Source organism: Equus quagga, chromosome 16 (assembly GCF_021613505.1).
Source record: "Equus quagga isolate Etosha38 chromosome 16, UCLA_HA_Equagga_1.0, whole genome shotgun sequence".
Lineage (NCBI taxonomy): Eukaryota > Metazoa > Chordata > Mammalia > Perissodactyla > Equidae > Equus > Equus quagga.
In genome coordinates this window covers 1,986,622-2,001,356 of record NC_060282.1, presented here as the reverse complement: position 1 = coordinate 2,001,356, position 14,735 = coordinate 1,986,622, and the positions used below count along the sequence as shown (strand labels likewise).

At 54.4% G+C, this 14,735-nt stretch overlaps 1 protein-coding gene across 1 annotated transcript; it reads right to left on the bottom strand.

Moving 5' to 3' along the window:
- Positions 1–5,402: 5,402 nt before the first annotated feature.
- LOC124228216 (cytochrome P450 11B1, mitochondrial-like) lies at positions 5,403–11,599 on the bottom strand. Its single transcript, XM_046642561.1, has 9 exons — positions 11,361–11,599; positions 10,813–10,968; positions 9,059–9,258; positions 8,725–8,928; positions 8,304–8,458; positions 6,543–6,709; positions 6,034–6,112; positions 5,741–5,938; positions 5,403–5,516 (listed from the first exon to the last, which is right to left on the bottom strand). Exons 1-9 carry the CDS (start codon positions 11,597–11,599, stop codon positions 5,403–5,405), a joined length of 1,512 nt encoding a protein of 503 aa, XP_046498517.1.
- Between the last annotated feature and the right edge of the window lie 3,136 nt (positions 11,600–14,735).

Sequence of the window (14,735 nt, the reverse complement as noted above, 5' to 3'; positions counted from 1 at the left end):
TATAGATTATGTCTGATTGAATAACTGGGAGCTATGGCCTAGCCAAGTTGACACATAAAACTAGTCATCATATTGGGTAGGACAGTGAAAGTGTATTGCTGTCCTTGTCAACTGATAGCAAACTACTCTGGTGGCCTTTGCTAACAGAACTTGTGACAAAAGCATTTGCCAGATCAATACTTGCATACTAGGTTCCAGGGGGCATAGTAATGTGCTCAAGCAATGACACTACATCTGGTACAGCAGCTGCAATTTGGGTCACCACCTGGTTAAGCTTAGGATAATCCACTGTTATTCTCCAAGATCCACCTGTCTTTGCAATGCCAAATATGTGAGTTGAATAGAGACGCCACTCCCGCATCCTTCAAGTCTTTGATGGTGGTACTTCTCACTGCAATTCATCCAGGTATGCAGTGTTGCCTTGGGTTTACTATTTTCCTAGGTAGAGGCAGATCTAGTGGCTTCCACTTGGCCTTTCCTTCAATAATAGTCCTCACAGGTCATGGAACCCTTGTAGGAATTCTGCCAAGAGCTGAGTATGTCTATTCTAAAAATGCATTCTGGAACTTGAGAAATAACCATGGGGGTGGGAGAGATGGGGCTCAGGAATTGACTCACCTCTGTGAGGCGAACCTGAGCTAAAACCCTGTTGACCTCCTGATCTTCATGACCTCCTACTCTGACTGGACCACCAGTGATGTTTTAGGTCTCCCGAGAGCAGCATCAGTTCGGAGCCTGTGTCCAACAACACCGAAAAAGTCTAGAGAGTTCCTTTCCCCAGTGCACAGTCACCCTGATCAAAGGCCATGGATCCCTTTCAGGAATGCTGGCAGAAAGATTAACAGCACAAATTTTTGACATGTAGTGGGCTCCTACCTCAAAGGGGACTGGCGTCACCTTCGTTCAAGGGGTTCCAGGTCTGTAAACTGGCTAAAGTCTGGGAATTGATTCAGAAACCATGACTCTCTATATTTATAATTCACATTAAACTTCAACTCACATTATTTAGAACTCTTCTGCTTATACTAATTAACTAAGAATTTAGTAGACTTTGTATCTATTTTTCTCCTGCGAACACCATGATCAAATAGCCAATACCGTAGATCTTTGTACGTCAGTCTCCACTTATTCTTTGACTCTGCCGTCCATTATGGTAGTCATGCTTACCTTGCCTTTGGTGATTAAGTGCCATCGCTAGGTCCCTGCCATCCCAGGATCCAGTTACTCCCCCTGTATCTCAGGATTCCAGTTCAGTGACAGCAGTTCTCACTGTAATCTCTGGCCTACAGAGAAGAGCAAACACAGAGCTCTTCTAGGATACTGGCACTCCCTTCACACATTTGTTTCTCACAATCATGGTGAAAGGTGTGTCTTATAGACCTCTAAGGGTGACTGATCTCCATGGATTGGTTCAGGTCTCACAGGATACAGTACAACCTCTCTAACAGTTCAATCTCCTTAAGCCTTTGGATACATTTCCCTACAGTATACCAAGGCACTTCTGGTGTTTCAGCCTCATTCATTGTAGGCCACCTTCTGATCCATGTTCCAGTCAACCCACAAACAAACTGTTAGAGCCCATTTCTAATTCTCAAGCTACAACATTGAATCCAGAATCTCTCTGCTTAATGGGCCCATATCAAAAAATAAAATCTAACAATTTTCTTCCACCGTGATCACACTACCTTAATATCCACTCCCACATGTGGGCTCTTGTGAGCAAGGCTGTACTATGCTTCTTTCCAAAGTAGACCCTGTCTGCTCCCCTGGATGGCTGGGTCCTGGCTGTTCCACTCTCAATTGCTGGCCCTTTCTAGAAATCCCACTCTTAGGGCCATTTACAGGCAATGTTTCTGGATGTGTGTTAGGGAGATTGCAAAATTCTGATGACATAAATCAAAGAAGATCTAAATATTTGGAGATATATACTCTGTTCATGGATTGGAAATCTCAATACAGTAAAAATGTCAATTCTCTTAGACATGATTTATAGATTTAATGAATTCTTATCAAAATCCAAGCAAATTTTTTAGACTTAGACAAGTTCACTCTAAAATTTAGGTGGAAATGTAAAGGCCCCAGAAGAGCCAGTACAATGTGAGAAGCAGTGGAGAGGGAGAGCCACTCTTTCCTGGGTTAAGGCCTACTCTGTAATCACAGCGATCCAAACGGTGTGGTTTTGGTGACAGACACATAAATCAATGGAGAAGAATACAGAACTCAGAAATAAACCCACACAAATAGCCCAATTAACTTTTTTCAAAATTGCAAGAGCAATTCAATAAAAGATGTTGGAACAATTGGAGTTTCATTAGTAAAAAGCTGCACCACAATGTGAACCTCATGTCTAATATAAAAAGTCACTCCAAATGGATCCTGAAATTAAAGGTGAATCATAAAGCTATAATTTTTTTGGAAAAAAATAAGAGAAAATCTTTGGATATAAGACTAGGCAAAGACGTCATGTACATGACACCAAAAGCATGATCCATCAAAGGAAAAACGGGTATATTGGATATTATAAAAATTAAAACTTTTAGTCTATGAAAAACTTCTAAGAGGATGAAAAGACACACTACACACTGGGAGAAAAGATTTGCAAATGAGGTATCTAGCAAAGGATATGCATCTACAAACACAAAAATTCTCAGAACACAGCATTAAAAATAAAATCCAATTATAAATGGACAAACTCATTTGTCTAACACTTTAATGAAGAGAGTGGACATATGGCAAATTCGCACATTCAAAGAAGTTCAACATCATTAGTCATGAGGGAAATGTATGTTAAAACCGCAGTAAGATATCACTATGCCTCTATTGAAATGGCAATTAAATAATAATAATAAATAAAACACTAAACACTAGTGAGGACACAGAAAAACTGGAACACTCCTGGATCCTTCATACACCGTGGAATAGAAAATAGCACAGCCCTTCTGGAAAGCAGCTTGGCAGCTTTTTTTAAAAAAAAAAATTGGACTTGCCATATGATCCAGGAATTGCATTCTTGGGCATTTATTCCCCTACAAATGAAAACTAATTTTCAAGAAACTTATTCCAGAATGTTCACAGTAATTTTATTTGATAATTCCCCCAACTAGAAATGACCTAATGTCCAACAACGGGTGAATGGTTATGCAAACTGTGGCAATCATACCATGTAACACTGCTTGGCAATAAGGGAAGGGACTATTGATTCACACAATAAAGGGAATTAACCTCAAGGAAATTATGGTGAAAAAAGAAAAACTCAAAATGATGTATACATATGATTCCATTCACATAATATACATGTGATTCCATCCGTATATTATTGAAGATTCTCCTCATGTTGTGAAATAACATAGTTATAGAGATGGAGAACAGACTATTTGTGCCTGAGATAGGGATTAGGGGCTAAGGTGGCTCGAATGAATATAAAGTGGTAGAATGAAGGAGATTTGTGTTGATGGAACAGTTTTGAACCTTGACTGTGTTGGTGGTTATGCAAACACATATGTGTAATAAAATTTTATAGACTTATCCACATACACACACACACACACACAAATAACTGGTAAAATCTGAACAAGATCACTAGATTGTACCAACATCAAATTCCTGGTTTCAGTAATGTACTACAGACTCACAAGATGTTAACTTTGGGGGAAGCTTGTGAAGGATGTGGAGGACCTACTTATACACTTACTTGCAATTTTCTGTGAATCTCTAATAATTTACAAATAATGAGTTTTAAAGAGATTTCTTAGCCTCATTTAGGATTCATGTGACCCAGTTATGAGCAATGAACCCAGATGGGTACTCTGGGGCAACTCTTGATTGAGAGCACTCTGGCCAATTCCTGTGTTCCTGTCTGATGCAGCACCCCTTTCCCAAAGTGGAGCAGCAATCTGTAACCACAAAGTCACTAGGCTGAGACCCCAACAACATCATGGAACTACTGACCACCATTGGCCTGCCTACCTCTGGATTTCCCTAGACATGGGAAACAAAATCTCTAATCATCAGCAGCCACCATTATCTGGTTGCTGTGACACAGGTCCAGTAAAAATGATTTGGGAGGGGCTGGCCCTGTGGCTGAGTGGTTAAGTTGGTGCGCTCCGCTGCGGCAGCCCAGGGTTTCGCTGGTTCGGATCCGGGGCATGGACATAGCACTGCTCATCAGGCCAGGCTGAGGTGGCATCCCACATGCCACAACCAGAAGGACCTGCAACTAAGATATTCAACTATGTACAAGGGGGGATTTGGGGAGATAAAGCAGAAAAAAAAAAAAAAAGATTGGCCACAGTTGTTAGCTCAGGTGCCAATCTTAAAAACAAAAAGATTTGGGATAAAGAAGGGTTAGTGAGGTGTGCTCTTAACTGGGGGCACTTCCCCTCTCCCTGTGTTGGTCCACCATAGAGTGACTAGTGATCAAGGCATCTACTTTCCTGACTGAATTAGGAGTACATGAGCACTGGAAGCCTATTGGCTTTGCTAACTGGTTTCTCCCAGTGCCAATCTCAGGCCCCAGAATATGGCATGTGTTTGTACATTGACTGGAGGGATGCATGAACAAAAGTCATCTGTCAAAATTGCTGACCCAATAATGATTATCCTCTTGCCAAGATACCTTTCCAGGGTACATCCAAGCCTCTCCCCCCAAACTTCTCCCACATCCTCAGGAGATGCCCAAGGCCCACAGTAAACGGTGATTTCTGAACAATATCTGGATCATAGGAGATGAGATCTGGGGTACCTGGCTGAACTAGTTGGTTGTGGGGTCACAATTCCCTCTAGAGAGTTTCTTGTCTTGAAAATGGAGATGTGTCAGGACAAGTGATTACAAGGGCCTTTTCACTCTACTCTGCAGATTCCATTCCAAGAGAAAGAATTTCACAGTGCTCAGTGCATTGACTTGAGCTGACTGGGAAGGTAGGCTGCAGCAAGGGATACTTGACCTGGACTCAGGGATGCTGAGTACCCTTTTAATGACTCTGAACCCACACAGATGTAGCATGGGAGCTTGCAGACAAGTAGAAGAAGAATATGACACTGGAGCAGAAGACAAGGGCCAGGATCTGAGGCCCCTTGTAGGGACATATGAAGAGCCTGGAGATAGTGCTGGGGCGACAGTGAGCCAAAGGCCCTCAGAGGGTGCCCCCTGCTGGAGAAGGTGCTGGTGGGACTGGGCACACAGCTAGCACCTGCAACCAAGATTCATCCCTAGCTCTGCCCTGGCCTTGATGCATAGCCTGGCAAGCCTGGACCCTCGGAGAGCCCGGGCTGTTCCACTTGTGCAAAGTGCTGGCTGGACAGTGTGTGACACCATAAGCAGGGCCCATGGGAAAAAACAAGGGTAGCCTGGGGTCAGGGAGAGGGGGGCTGGTGGCGTGGCCGACCCAACAGTAAAGACGTGACTAGTTGATGGCCCGGAAGGTAAGGAGGGGGAGTGTGGAGGGCATCAATATGAACCGGTAGATCATCTTCACATCCTCTTGCGTTAGCGTCTCCACCACGAAGTTTTTCAGCACCTAGGACAGAGGCGCGGATTCCCCGAGACCAGCGGATCAGCCCCACGGTCCTGGCCCGGCTTCCCCCGCCTTCCAGGGCCCCGCTACGTGGGCACACCTAAAGGAGAAGCCCCCGGTCTCCAGCCAGGCCGCCCAACAGCCTCGGCCTCCCGCCCCACCCACCTACAGGCCACGCCCAGTCCGACCGCCTCCAGTCCCGGCCTGCCCCGCCCAGGCCCGCTCACGTGGTGCAGCAGAAGCAGCATCTCCACCTCCGCCAGGCGCCGCCCCAGGCACTGGCGCAGGCCAAAGCCAAAGGCCAGGTAGGGGAACCTGGTGCTGGAGGCCCTGTTGTCTAGCCAGCGCTGGGGATGATAGCGCTCGGGCCTCACGAACACGGCAGGGTTTCGACCCAGGGAGTAGAGCAGCACCTTGACTGTTGTCTGCAGGCAGGGGAGGAGGGGCAGGGTGAGCGGCCCGCTGGGCGAAGGTCACGTGGGCTTGGTGGCTGCTGGAAGGACTGTGGGGCCTCACTCACCCCAGCCGGGACGTGGTAGTTCTGCAGCACCAGATCCGAGCTCACCTCTCGCTCCAAGAAGACACCCACCGGGTACAGCCTGTGGATAGGGGCGCCCGACAGGGTCCTCAGCTGTGACGGGGCCCGTCGCTGCCCTTCCGCAGCCTTCCTAGCCAGGACACACCGGCCAGGGAGCGCTCCCCTCCGCCCTCACAGGTGGCTTCTGGCACCAGGAGGTCCAGATCATGAGGAGCTGCCTCCGTGCACCTCCTGAGATCAGCCAAAGCTCCCCCAGCCTGAGCAGCCCTGGGCCGGGGAGGACACCGCTGAGGATGGCACCCAGGACACTGAAGTGGGATCCCAGAGGACGAAGCGCCCGTCCCCTTAGGGAGAGGAAGAGGAGGTGCTGGGGGATGGGGCCTTGGGCAAGGCTGCTTATCAGCCCCGGGATCCCTCTCTGCAAGCCCCAGTGAGGCTGCTCTCCAGACGGAGCCACCGCAGTGGGGGCAGCCAGCGTCTGCCACACCTACCTCAAGGTCTCCTTGAGGGCCGCGCGCAGCAGGGGCAGCTCCGTGGTCGCCCTCCGGGGATTTTCAGAGATCCTGGCCTCGGCCACCAGGCTCTCCTGGCGAAGGGCCTGCTGCACTTTGGGGTTCCGAGCCAGCTCAAAGAGGGTCATTAGTAAGGGGTAGGCCGTCTGCAGGAGCAACAGGTGCAGGGCTCAGACCTCAGCAAAGGCCATGCACCTCAGACCCAGGCCACCCAACCCAGGAAGACGGCCTTCCCCTGGGGGCACGGTCGTCTCAAACCCACTGTGATGTGCATGCCCAGAGCAGGACAGAGCCTGGGGATGTGAGACCTCGAGATCCTAACACCCACCTCATCTCCTTTCCCTGACTCGCTCAGGAAAGGAGTCCCATCTCAGTGAGGACCCAGGCCTCCTCAGGGCCTGGTTCTCACTCTTCTGCGGGATGGGAGGGGCTCACTTTTGCCATTTATTTCAGGGAAAGGGTTCAGGAGTCCAGGTCCATCTGCTCTCCATAGGTGATCTCCTCTGGGCATCCACAGGCAGGCCAGCCCAGCCGTCATGGTCATAGCACGAACTGGCCACCCCGGAACCCCAACCAGTTCTTCCTCCTGGCTCATTTCCATGTGTTGGGAGAGGCGCCCACCAGGCCAGCCCGAGATCTGGGGGCTGAATATCTCCTGAATGCCAGTCCCCCGGGCAGTGTGCCCCTGGCCTCGCCTGACATGCAGCAGTGGCCTCCCGCTGCCCCTGAGCTTCAGGCCCTGCTCTACCTGGTGGCACACAGGGACACTTAGGGAGCAGCTCTGACCAAGATGCTCTCCCACTGCCTTCCTCCAGCCTTGGAGATGGGCCTGGTGCCCGAGACCCTTCCTGATGGGGCCCTGACCCTCGCTGCCTCATCTGCCCAGTTGCCCTGTGTCCTCCACTCAGCCTCCCTCCGTCGCTCGCTGTCGGCTGTTGGAGGCCCTGCAGCACTGCCCTCACCTCCTCCTCTTCATGGCCTGTCCGACTTCTCGGTGGTTCTTCCACACTCAGCTGAAAGGCCCCCTCCTCCCGGGAGCTTTCCCAGAGCTGCCCCTGAGACATGCCCTCCCCTGGGCTCTCTTGCGGTGGCTGCGTCTCAGCCTCTGCTCAGGGAGTTTCTCACTGCGAGTCTGTGCCCTGCTCGGAATCCCGGGGCTGGGGCCAGAGCAGGCCCTCCAAGATGCTGGCAGATGAAGGCTGGGTCTGAACCGCGAAGCTTCGGCTACACTCCACACCCTGGGGCTCGCCCTGCCCACCGTGCTGGGTTGCCATCTGTCCTCTCCTCCAGGAGCTGGAGGCCTGTGCTGTCATCAGCTTGTCCCCTCCAAGGATCTTTAGTGACAGCCAGATGTCACCTGTCACTGGGAAGGGTCCCCTGTGCAGCCCTCCAGCTGCCTCTCTGCCCTTCCTCCTCTCCCCAGGACCCAGACTGTCCCACTGGGGTCTGTGTGGCTGCACGTCCCCAGGCTCTGTCCACTCTGCACTCTGCCTGGAGCTCAGTTTCCCACGTAACTAACTGCAAACTCCGTCCCTTCCAGGGTGGGCTCCTGTGTTCCCTCCCCTCCAGCCTTCCATCAGTTCAGAAGCTGAGGTCAAGGTCAGCAGTCTGGAGGCACAGTGACTGGGGTGAGGGGCAGGTTTGGAGGGGGAATATGCAGGAGACAGCTGGCATGAGAGGGTGCTGCCTGGGGTTAGGAGGGCCCCCTGTTCTCTGGGCAGGGCTGGTTGCTGGCCTGACCGTGTCCATGCTCCCGGCAGTGAGGTCAATAGAATTGGCCCGGATGGCATCCAGGCTCATGTCTGCACGCAGCGGCAGCTCCGCCACGATGCCACTGTAATGCCGCGGGTGGCCAAGGGCCAGCTCCTGATAGATTTTCTGGATGGAATTGTTGGCTGTGGGGCACAGAGACGGAGGCCCTGGGCCAGGTGCTGGGAGGCACTTCATGCTGTCCTCCAACCCGCCAGCCCTCAGCACCCCCAAGTCTCCCTGCTCTTGTGCCGGGTTCTAAGGGATCAGCCCACAGATCACTGCCAGCTCTCTCGGGGACACAAAAGCCACAAGCCCCTTATGTGGCCTCAGTTCTCCTGGACTGTGGTAAGTGGAAGTTGGGGAGCCTCGTGTCCCCACCACGCAGCACTGGCCGGCCCCTGGGCCTCACCATACTGGAAGATGTAGTCCCAGGCCTCAAAGTGCTCCTTCCATGCCTTGGTGCTTGTCCAGCGTGACAGGCTCCTGGGCATGAACATGAACTGGATGGTGGATTTGAACATGGTCTCCAGAGCACGGATAAAGTGCAGGCTGGCAGGGCTTGGGCTGTGGCCAAGGAGGCCCAGCCGCTCTCCAAAAAGGGTTAAGTTGCTGGCTGCAGGGAGGATGCCATTGCTGAGCCTAAGGCAGCCGGGGCCTCACAGCTGCCTCGCACCGGCCCTCCCGCCCCAGTTCCTGGCCTCCTCCAGTGTCCCCGAGCCCGCACCGCCCCTTGTGCCCCACACCTTCTATGGTGTAGTGGAAGATGCTGGGCCGGGCATCCAGGGTCAGACTCCCCCGGGCATTCTGCAGCACCTTCGATTTCAGGGCCTTTGAGAAGTCCCTTGCCACCCCATCCACCATGGGGATGTACTTCTCGACAGCCTGTGGTGACAGCACGTCTGGGTTCAGCCGCAATCGGTCATAGCGCCATTCGGGCCCGTTTCTGTTGAGCCAAGAGCAGAGCTTCAGGGCAGCCTGAGTCAGCAGCTGACCCCCAGCCCCAGAACCCCATCTTCCTTATCCCCAAAGGGAAACGAGCGAGGCTGGGAGCTGCTGCTGTCCCTCGGGGGCAGGCTGCTGCCTTTGGGCCCCAGCTGCAACCCTTTCTTCCAGCGAGGTTGAGAGTGCTGTGCCCAGGGTGCTCAAGTCTGCACTGGGGCTGGGCCCAGAGCTCCTGGCAGGACGTGCTGTGTGGCCACTGAGTCTGCTCGTGCAAACTTGCAACCCCTGCCCGGCCCACACACGCCCCATCCCGGCCCTCCCTGGGTGTGGAGGCCTTTTCTCCGAGGAAGGAGCCAGCCCTGCTCTCCAGCTTTGCCCACCTTGCTCACTCCATGCCCCAGAGAGGGAGAGGCCCTTCGCGACCTTCCTCTCCCCACCCTCCCCGTTCCTGAGAATGTGGCCTCTGGCCGGTCGCCCCTCCTCCTCTCCCTCTAGGGTCTCCAGCTCCTCTACGGCAGGAACCAAATTGTGCGTCTCCTTAATGTGCTCAAAACAGAGCCCAGAGCACATGAGGGGCTCCAGGGATGTCCTCATGAGCGACGGAGGGATGTGCATTCTCAGCCGGGGTGAAGCGCAAATGCCTGCTTTTCTGCAGCAGCTGCCTGTAGGTATTGAGAACGAGCACGTGCACACACATGCACATATGACACACAAGTGCAAGCACGTGCACACAGCAAGATGCACACAGATGTGCACACACATCTATGCTAACACAGAGGACACACATAGGAAAACACACTTGAACGCAGACACACAATTCTCACACGCACAGTGCACAATACACTTACTCAGACACCCAAAACATGCATGCACACGCAGACTCACATACACACATGCACGCAGGCACACGTAAACCCACATGCAGGCACAAACACACGTGCAAGCACAGGAGACACATGACCAACACAGGCAGTGGCACGAACACATACACAGGCACACACATGAGTACAAACACAAGAAAGTCAACATGGGCAACCACATGTCCATTCACACACATGTAGCACCATCCACACACAGGAGCACATGTGCACACACACGGCACGCATTCTTAGGCAAGCACAGAGGTCCACACAAGCAGACACCGCAGATGTGCATGCCGGTGCTCACCCAGGCTCCTACCCTGAGCTCAGCCTCTGGGCAAAGGCGCCATCAACCTGCTGTCCACTGTCTCCCCATCCCCAGGGCTCTCCCCTCCTGAGCAAACTCTGCCTCAACCCCAAGACCCCTGGGGCCTGCGTGGAGGGGGCGCTCCCCCATGGTGGCTGCCGGCCTTCTTCCTCTCACTCTGCAGAAGGGGGCCCACCTGTGTGACTGCTCTGCCTCCCCAACCCCAGGGCACGATGCCCCCATGGGATGGGCACTCATGCATCGGGGGCTGTGTCCCCCTCTCTCCACCCACCTAGATAGGCCCCAGGGCAGGCTTGCTTTGGGGTCCTCCCCGTCTCCCTCGTCTCTGCACCCAGGATGCCCACCTCCCATCCCAACTGGCTCTCACAGCAAGAACACGCCGTATTTGTGCCCACAATGCTGTCGGTAGGCCAGCCAGGGCCCCACGGTCCCCCGCCTTGGGTGGTGGCTCTCCACCTGCTGCAGTCTCTTCACATCCTCGGGCAGCATCACAAACACCGTTTGTGTCCCTCCCATGTGGTACCTGTGGGACAAAGCGCAAAGCCCTGCTGTGGGGCCGTGTCCTTCCCTGGGCCCGCTGGGCAGAAGCAATCCAGACTGTCTCCTGCCGACCTCCCCGTTCTCCTGGACTGGGGCTCAGAACAGGCGGTCCTCTCGCTGTCTCACTGAAGCCTCTCCCACTCTAGTGTCTGCGTTCTGTGCACTCAGCGGCAAGCCGTGGAGTGCTGCATCCTCACCAAGAGCCACTGTCTCCACCAGCAGAGCTGCCCCCTCCCCACCCCGCCGGCCCTCCTGAGGATGCAGAGCACAGGGGCCTGGCGGGGATGCAGCAGCTCAGGGCGCCCAGCAAGCACTCACAGTCGGTAGGGACAGAGGCTTGGCGTGTTCTCAGCGCGCAGGCAGGGAGGGCCGTACCTGAAAATCGGCCCCAGCTCCTGGAAGGTCTGATGTATCTCCAGGTGAAGGTTCTCGGAGCCCTGCTCCCTCCAGATCTGCAGCACCCTCATCCACCTGTTTCCCGGACACTCGGGTATGGCTTCGAAGGGCAGCATCGCCTTCGGGGCGGGAGTGGCTCTGGAGCCCAGTGAGTGTGCCCAGCGCAGGGACAGCCAGGACCCTGCCAGACGCACGTCTGCCTTCGCCCTGAACGCCATCCCTGAGCTCCTGACCCTCCTTTCAGCTCAATCCTTTTATCTCGCCTGAAGGCTGGACTGGCCGACTTGATCACATCATGGAAGAAGTCAGCCCTGGACCCGGCCAGGAGACCTGGGCAGGGGTCAGGGCTGGAGGCCTCCAATGGGAAGAGGCAGAAAGAGATGGATGGGCACCTAGTGGGGCAATTTCGCAAGGCCTGCTGGGGGTGGATATCAGCGCAGGCGCAGGGTCTGGATGGGGGCTGAGTGGGGGTGGGTGGGGCAAGAGGGCTCTCCCCACTCCCCAGTGGGGGAAGGAGCAAGATGGATGGTCCCTTATCTTATCAAGAGATGAGAGGGGACCTTGGGTAGTTTCGTCTCCTTCCTACATGGCCCAGGACAGGGAGGAGTTGGGAGGGGTTTGTGCCAATTTCATTAATCCACATGCATTTTATCTGCTAGTCCCCAGGCCTTGTGTTGGGTGCAGGGAGTGGAGACATGAGCCAGCAAGGGTCCCTCCCAGTGAGGGCTTTCAGTCCCGTGAGAGCAGTTAGGGGATCCAGAGACACAACTGGGGGGGCACTGATGTGCCCGGGGCCGAGTCTGTCGGGGCTTGCACTTCCAGCTAAGGAGAAGTGAGGACCCAGGAGACAAGGGTCGCTGAGGGCTGGCTGCAAGCCACTCCTCAGGCAGAGACGACAGGTGCCACTTGCCTTGGTCCGTGCTTGCCCCCGGGGCCCTGTGCTCTGGCCACACACACTCCTTCCTCATCCTAAGGCTTGTCTCAGAGGTACAGACTCCGAGCTCAGGCAGATGGCGGGAGGAGCAAGGTTGTGAGTGGGGGTGTGGACGTGCGCTACCCGCTCTCCCAGGCATTCTTTCCAGCAGGCACACAGTGGAGCCGACCCCCGGAAGGTAGATCCATGGTTTGGGATCTCGTGTCATCTCACTAAATCCTGTCGGCATGCCCATGAGGTGGATGTCACTGTCATTGTTCCCGTTTTCAGATGAGGAGACTGACCCGCGGGGGTTCCGTCACCTCCCAAGGTCTCTGGTGCATCAGAGGGCCCCCGAGCGCTCGGTCCTCAGCCCTCTTCAGCTGTGTCCACAAGCCCTGACTCTGATTTCGGGAGGGCACACTGGGGAGCCATAGCTCAGGCTGGGGAGGCAGATGGAGAGTGTGTGTGGGTTTGAGGAGGAGGGGCAAGATCTGAGTGGCATTTTTAATTTTTCCTTGAATTGAATCCATTCCCCCCTCCTGAGCCTTCCTTGGACGATATTCAGCTGGGGCAGTGAGTCAGAACTGCCAAGGCCCCTTCAGCAAGCATCTGACATGTATGATGTGCCTCAGCCCCAAACGGTGTAAGAGCTGTCCTTGGACAGAGACGCAGGCTGGAGTGACTGCCTGCCCTTGGTGAGGAGGTCATCAGCCACGGCCATGCTGGACACTCCTCCTATTGCCCGTCCCTGCCTGTGTGCCTCCGCCCCACACCCTCTCGGCCTCTCCTGGTCTGTTCTCGGGCTTTCGGGGCTGTTGCCATGTGCCAGCTTCCCATGTCCCCACATGGCCTGCCACAAGGAAGCTGGGGACATGGGTCAGCCCAATGCCAGCCTCTCCTGCCCAGAGGAACTGCAGAGACGGCTGCAACACGAGGTGCCGGCACCAAATGCCCCTGTACTTGCACTGAACTCCTGGTGCCTCCCAGACCCCAAGCCCTGAACCCAAGGAGCAGGTCCGGGAAGAGCCTCCTGCAAAGCGTCACCATCGACGAGGACATGAGGTTTCTGAGAGCGCCTGCTGCCCGTGTCAGCCCTGCACTGCCCTGTCTGCCCCAGCGGTCTGGCAGGCCCTCCCTGGAATCTTCCTCCTGCGGAGGAGATCCTGTGCCGAGGCCGAGCTGGGATGTCTCCTCTAACGTGGAGCTGGGGGCCAGGGCTCACCCATCCCGAGAGCACAGAGAGGGCCTGAGAGGGAAATGCCCAGCCCTGACATCCTCCTGTCCTGCTGAGGGTGTGCCAGTGTCCTATAGAGAAGTACACAGGTCACAGGCATCACAGGGCAAGGCATCCATGAATATGGTGGACGTTCCTAAGGTCCACTGTCAGGAAGAGGGGCCATCAGCCTAGGGGCACACTGTGCCCCCTCCCCCTTCTCTGCCAAAACGCTGAGATGTGTGGGCCACTGGAGCACATCCAGCTCAGCCCCCCTTCCTGCCCAGAGCAGGACCTTCTTCCTCCCCTGGGAGCTGGGTCCCAGCTTCTCCACCCTTCATCCCTGGTCCTTCCCTGTCCCCAACTCCAGGGACTGAGCCTGAACCCCCAAGAAGGTCCTCAGACTCCTTCCCCTAGGCTAGGGCTGTGGGACGCCACCCCAAACCCAGCCCAGACCAGCACCCACCGCTGGCCTGTGGCAGGGCTCCAGGAGCCTCTTGCCCAGAAGTCTGAGCTCTTCGTCGCCCCCTGGAGGCAGTTAGGTCAACTGCAGCTGCGCCTCTTGAGCCCAGCCCCCAGGACCCTCAAGGGGTGGGGACTTGAAGAAACAGGTGGCCCCTCTTCTTGGAGTACTGGATACCATAGGATCCAGCAATTTCCACTGCCAGGTCCATGGCTGTTAATAACAGTCTGTGTGCAAGAGAAATAGACAAAGAAAAATGGGGAAAAGGCCACCGAAATGCCCTGTTGGGAAGAAGGGTTTTAGAAAGTGGTACATTCCCGCAAGCGAATTTTTTTTTTTTTAAGATTTTATTTTTTCCTTTTTCTCCCCAAAGCCCCCCAGTACATAGTTGTATATTCTTCGTTGTGGGTCCTTCTAGTTGTAGCATGTGGGATGCTGCCTCAGCATGGTTTGATGAGCAGTGCCATGTCCGTGCCCAGGATTCGAACCAACGAAACACTGGGCCGCCTGCAGCGGAGCGCACAGACTTAACCACTCGGCCACGGGGCCAGCCCCTCCTGCAAGCGAATTTTAAGAGTGATGGAGACGAGTGTTCCCCTTTCAGTCACATACTTATCGTAATAAGAATGAACAGCCGTGTAACGTGCATGAGGGAAGGCACTGCGCTCTATGGCATGCGCACCATGGCACCTCTGACAGCTCTGGAAGGGATTATTACAGGACACACGACGAGAGGGATCACCAACAACAGAAGGACTCGTT

Bases quoted from the DNA above. Each gene is read 5' to 3' on its own strand.
- LOC124228216 (XM_046642561.1), bottom strand. From the start codon at position 11,599: ATGGCGTTCAGGGCGAAGGCAGACGTGCGTCTGGCAGGGTCCTGGCTG. The intron at 6,710-8,303 runs GTCAGGCCAGCA...TTGCTCCTGCAG, and splicing joins CTGCCGGGAGCATGGACACG to ACGGCCTACCCCTTACTAAT. The intron at 5,517-5,740 runs GTGAGCGGGCCT...CCTCTGTCCTAG, and splicing joins TGCTGCTTCTGCTGCACCAC to GTGCTGAAAAACTTCGTGGT.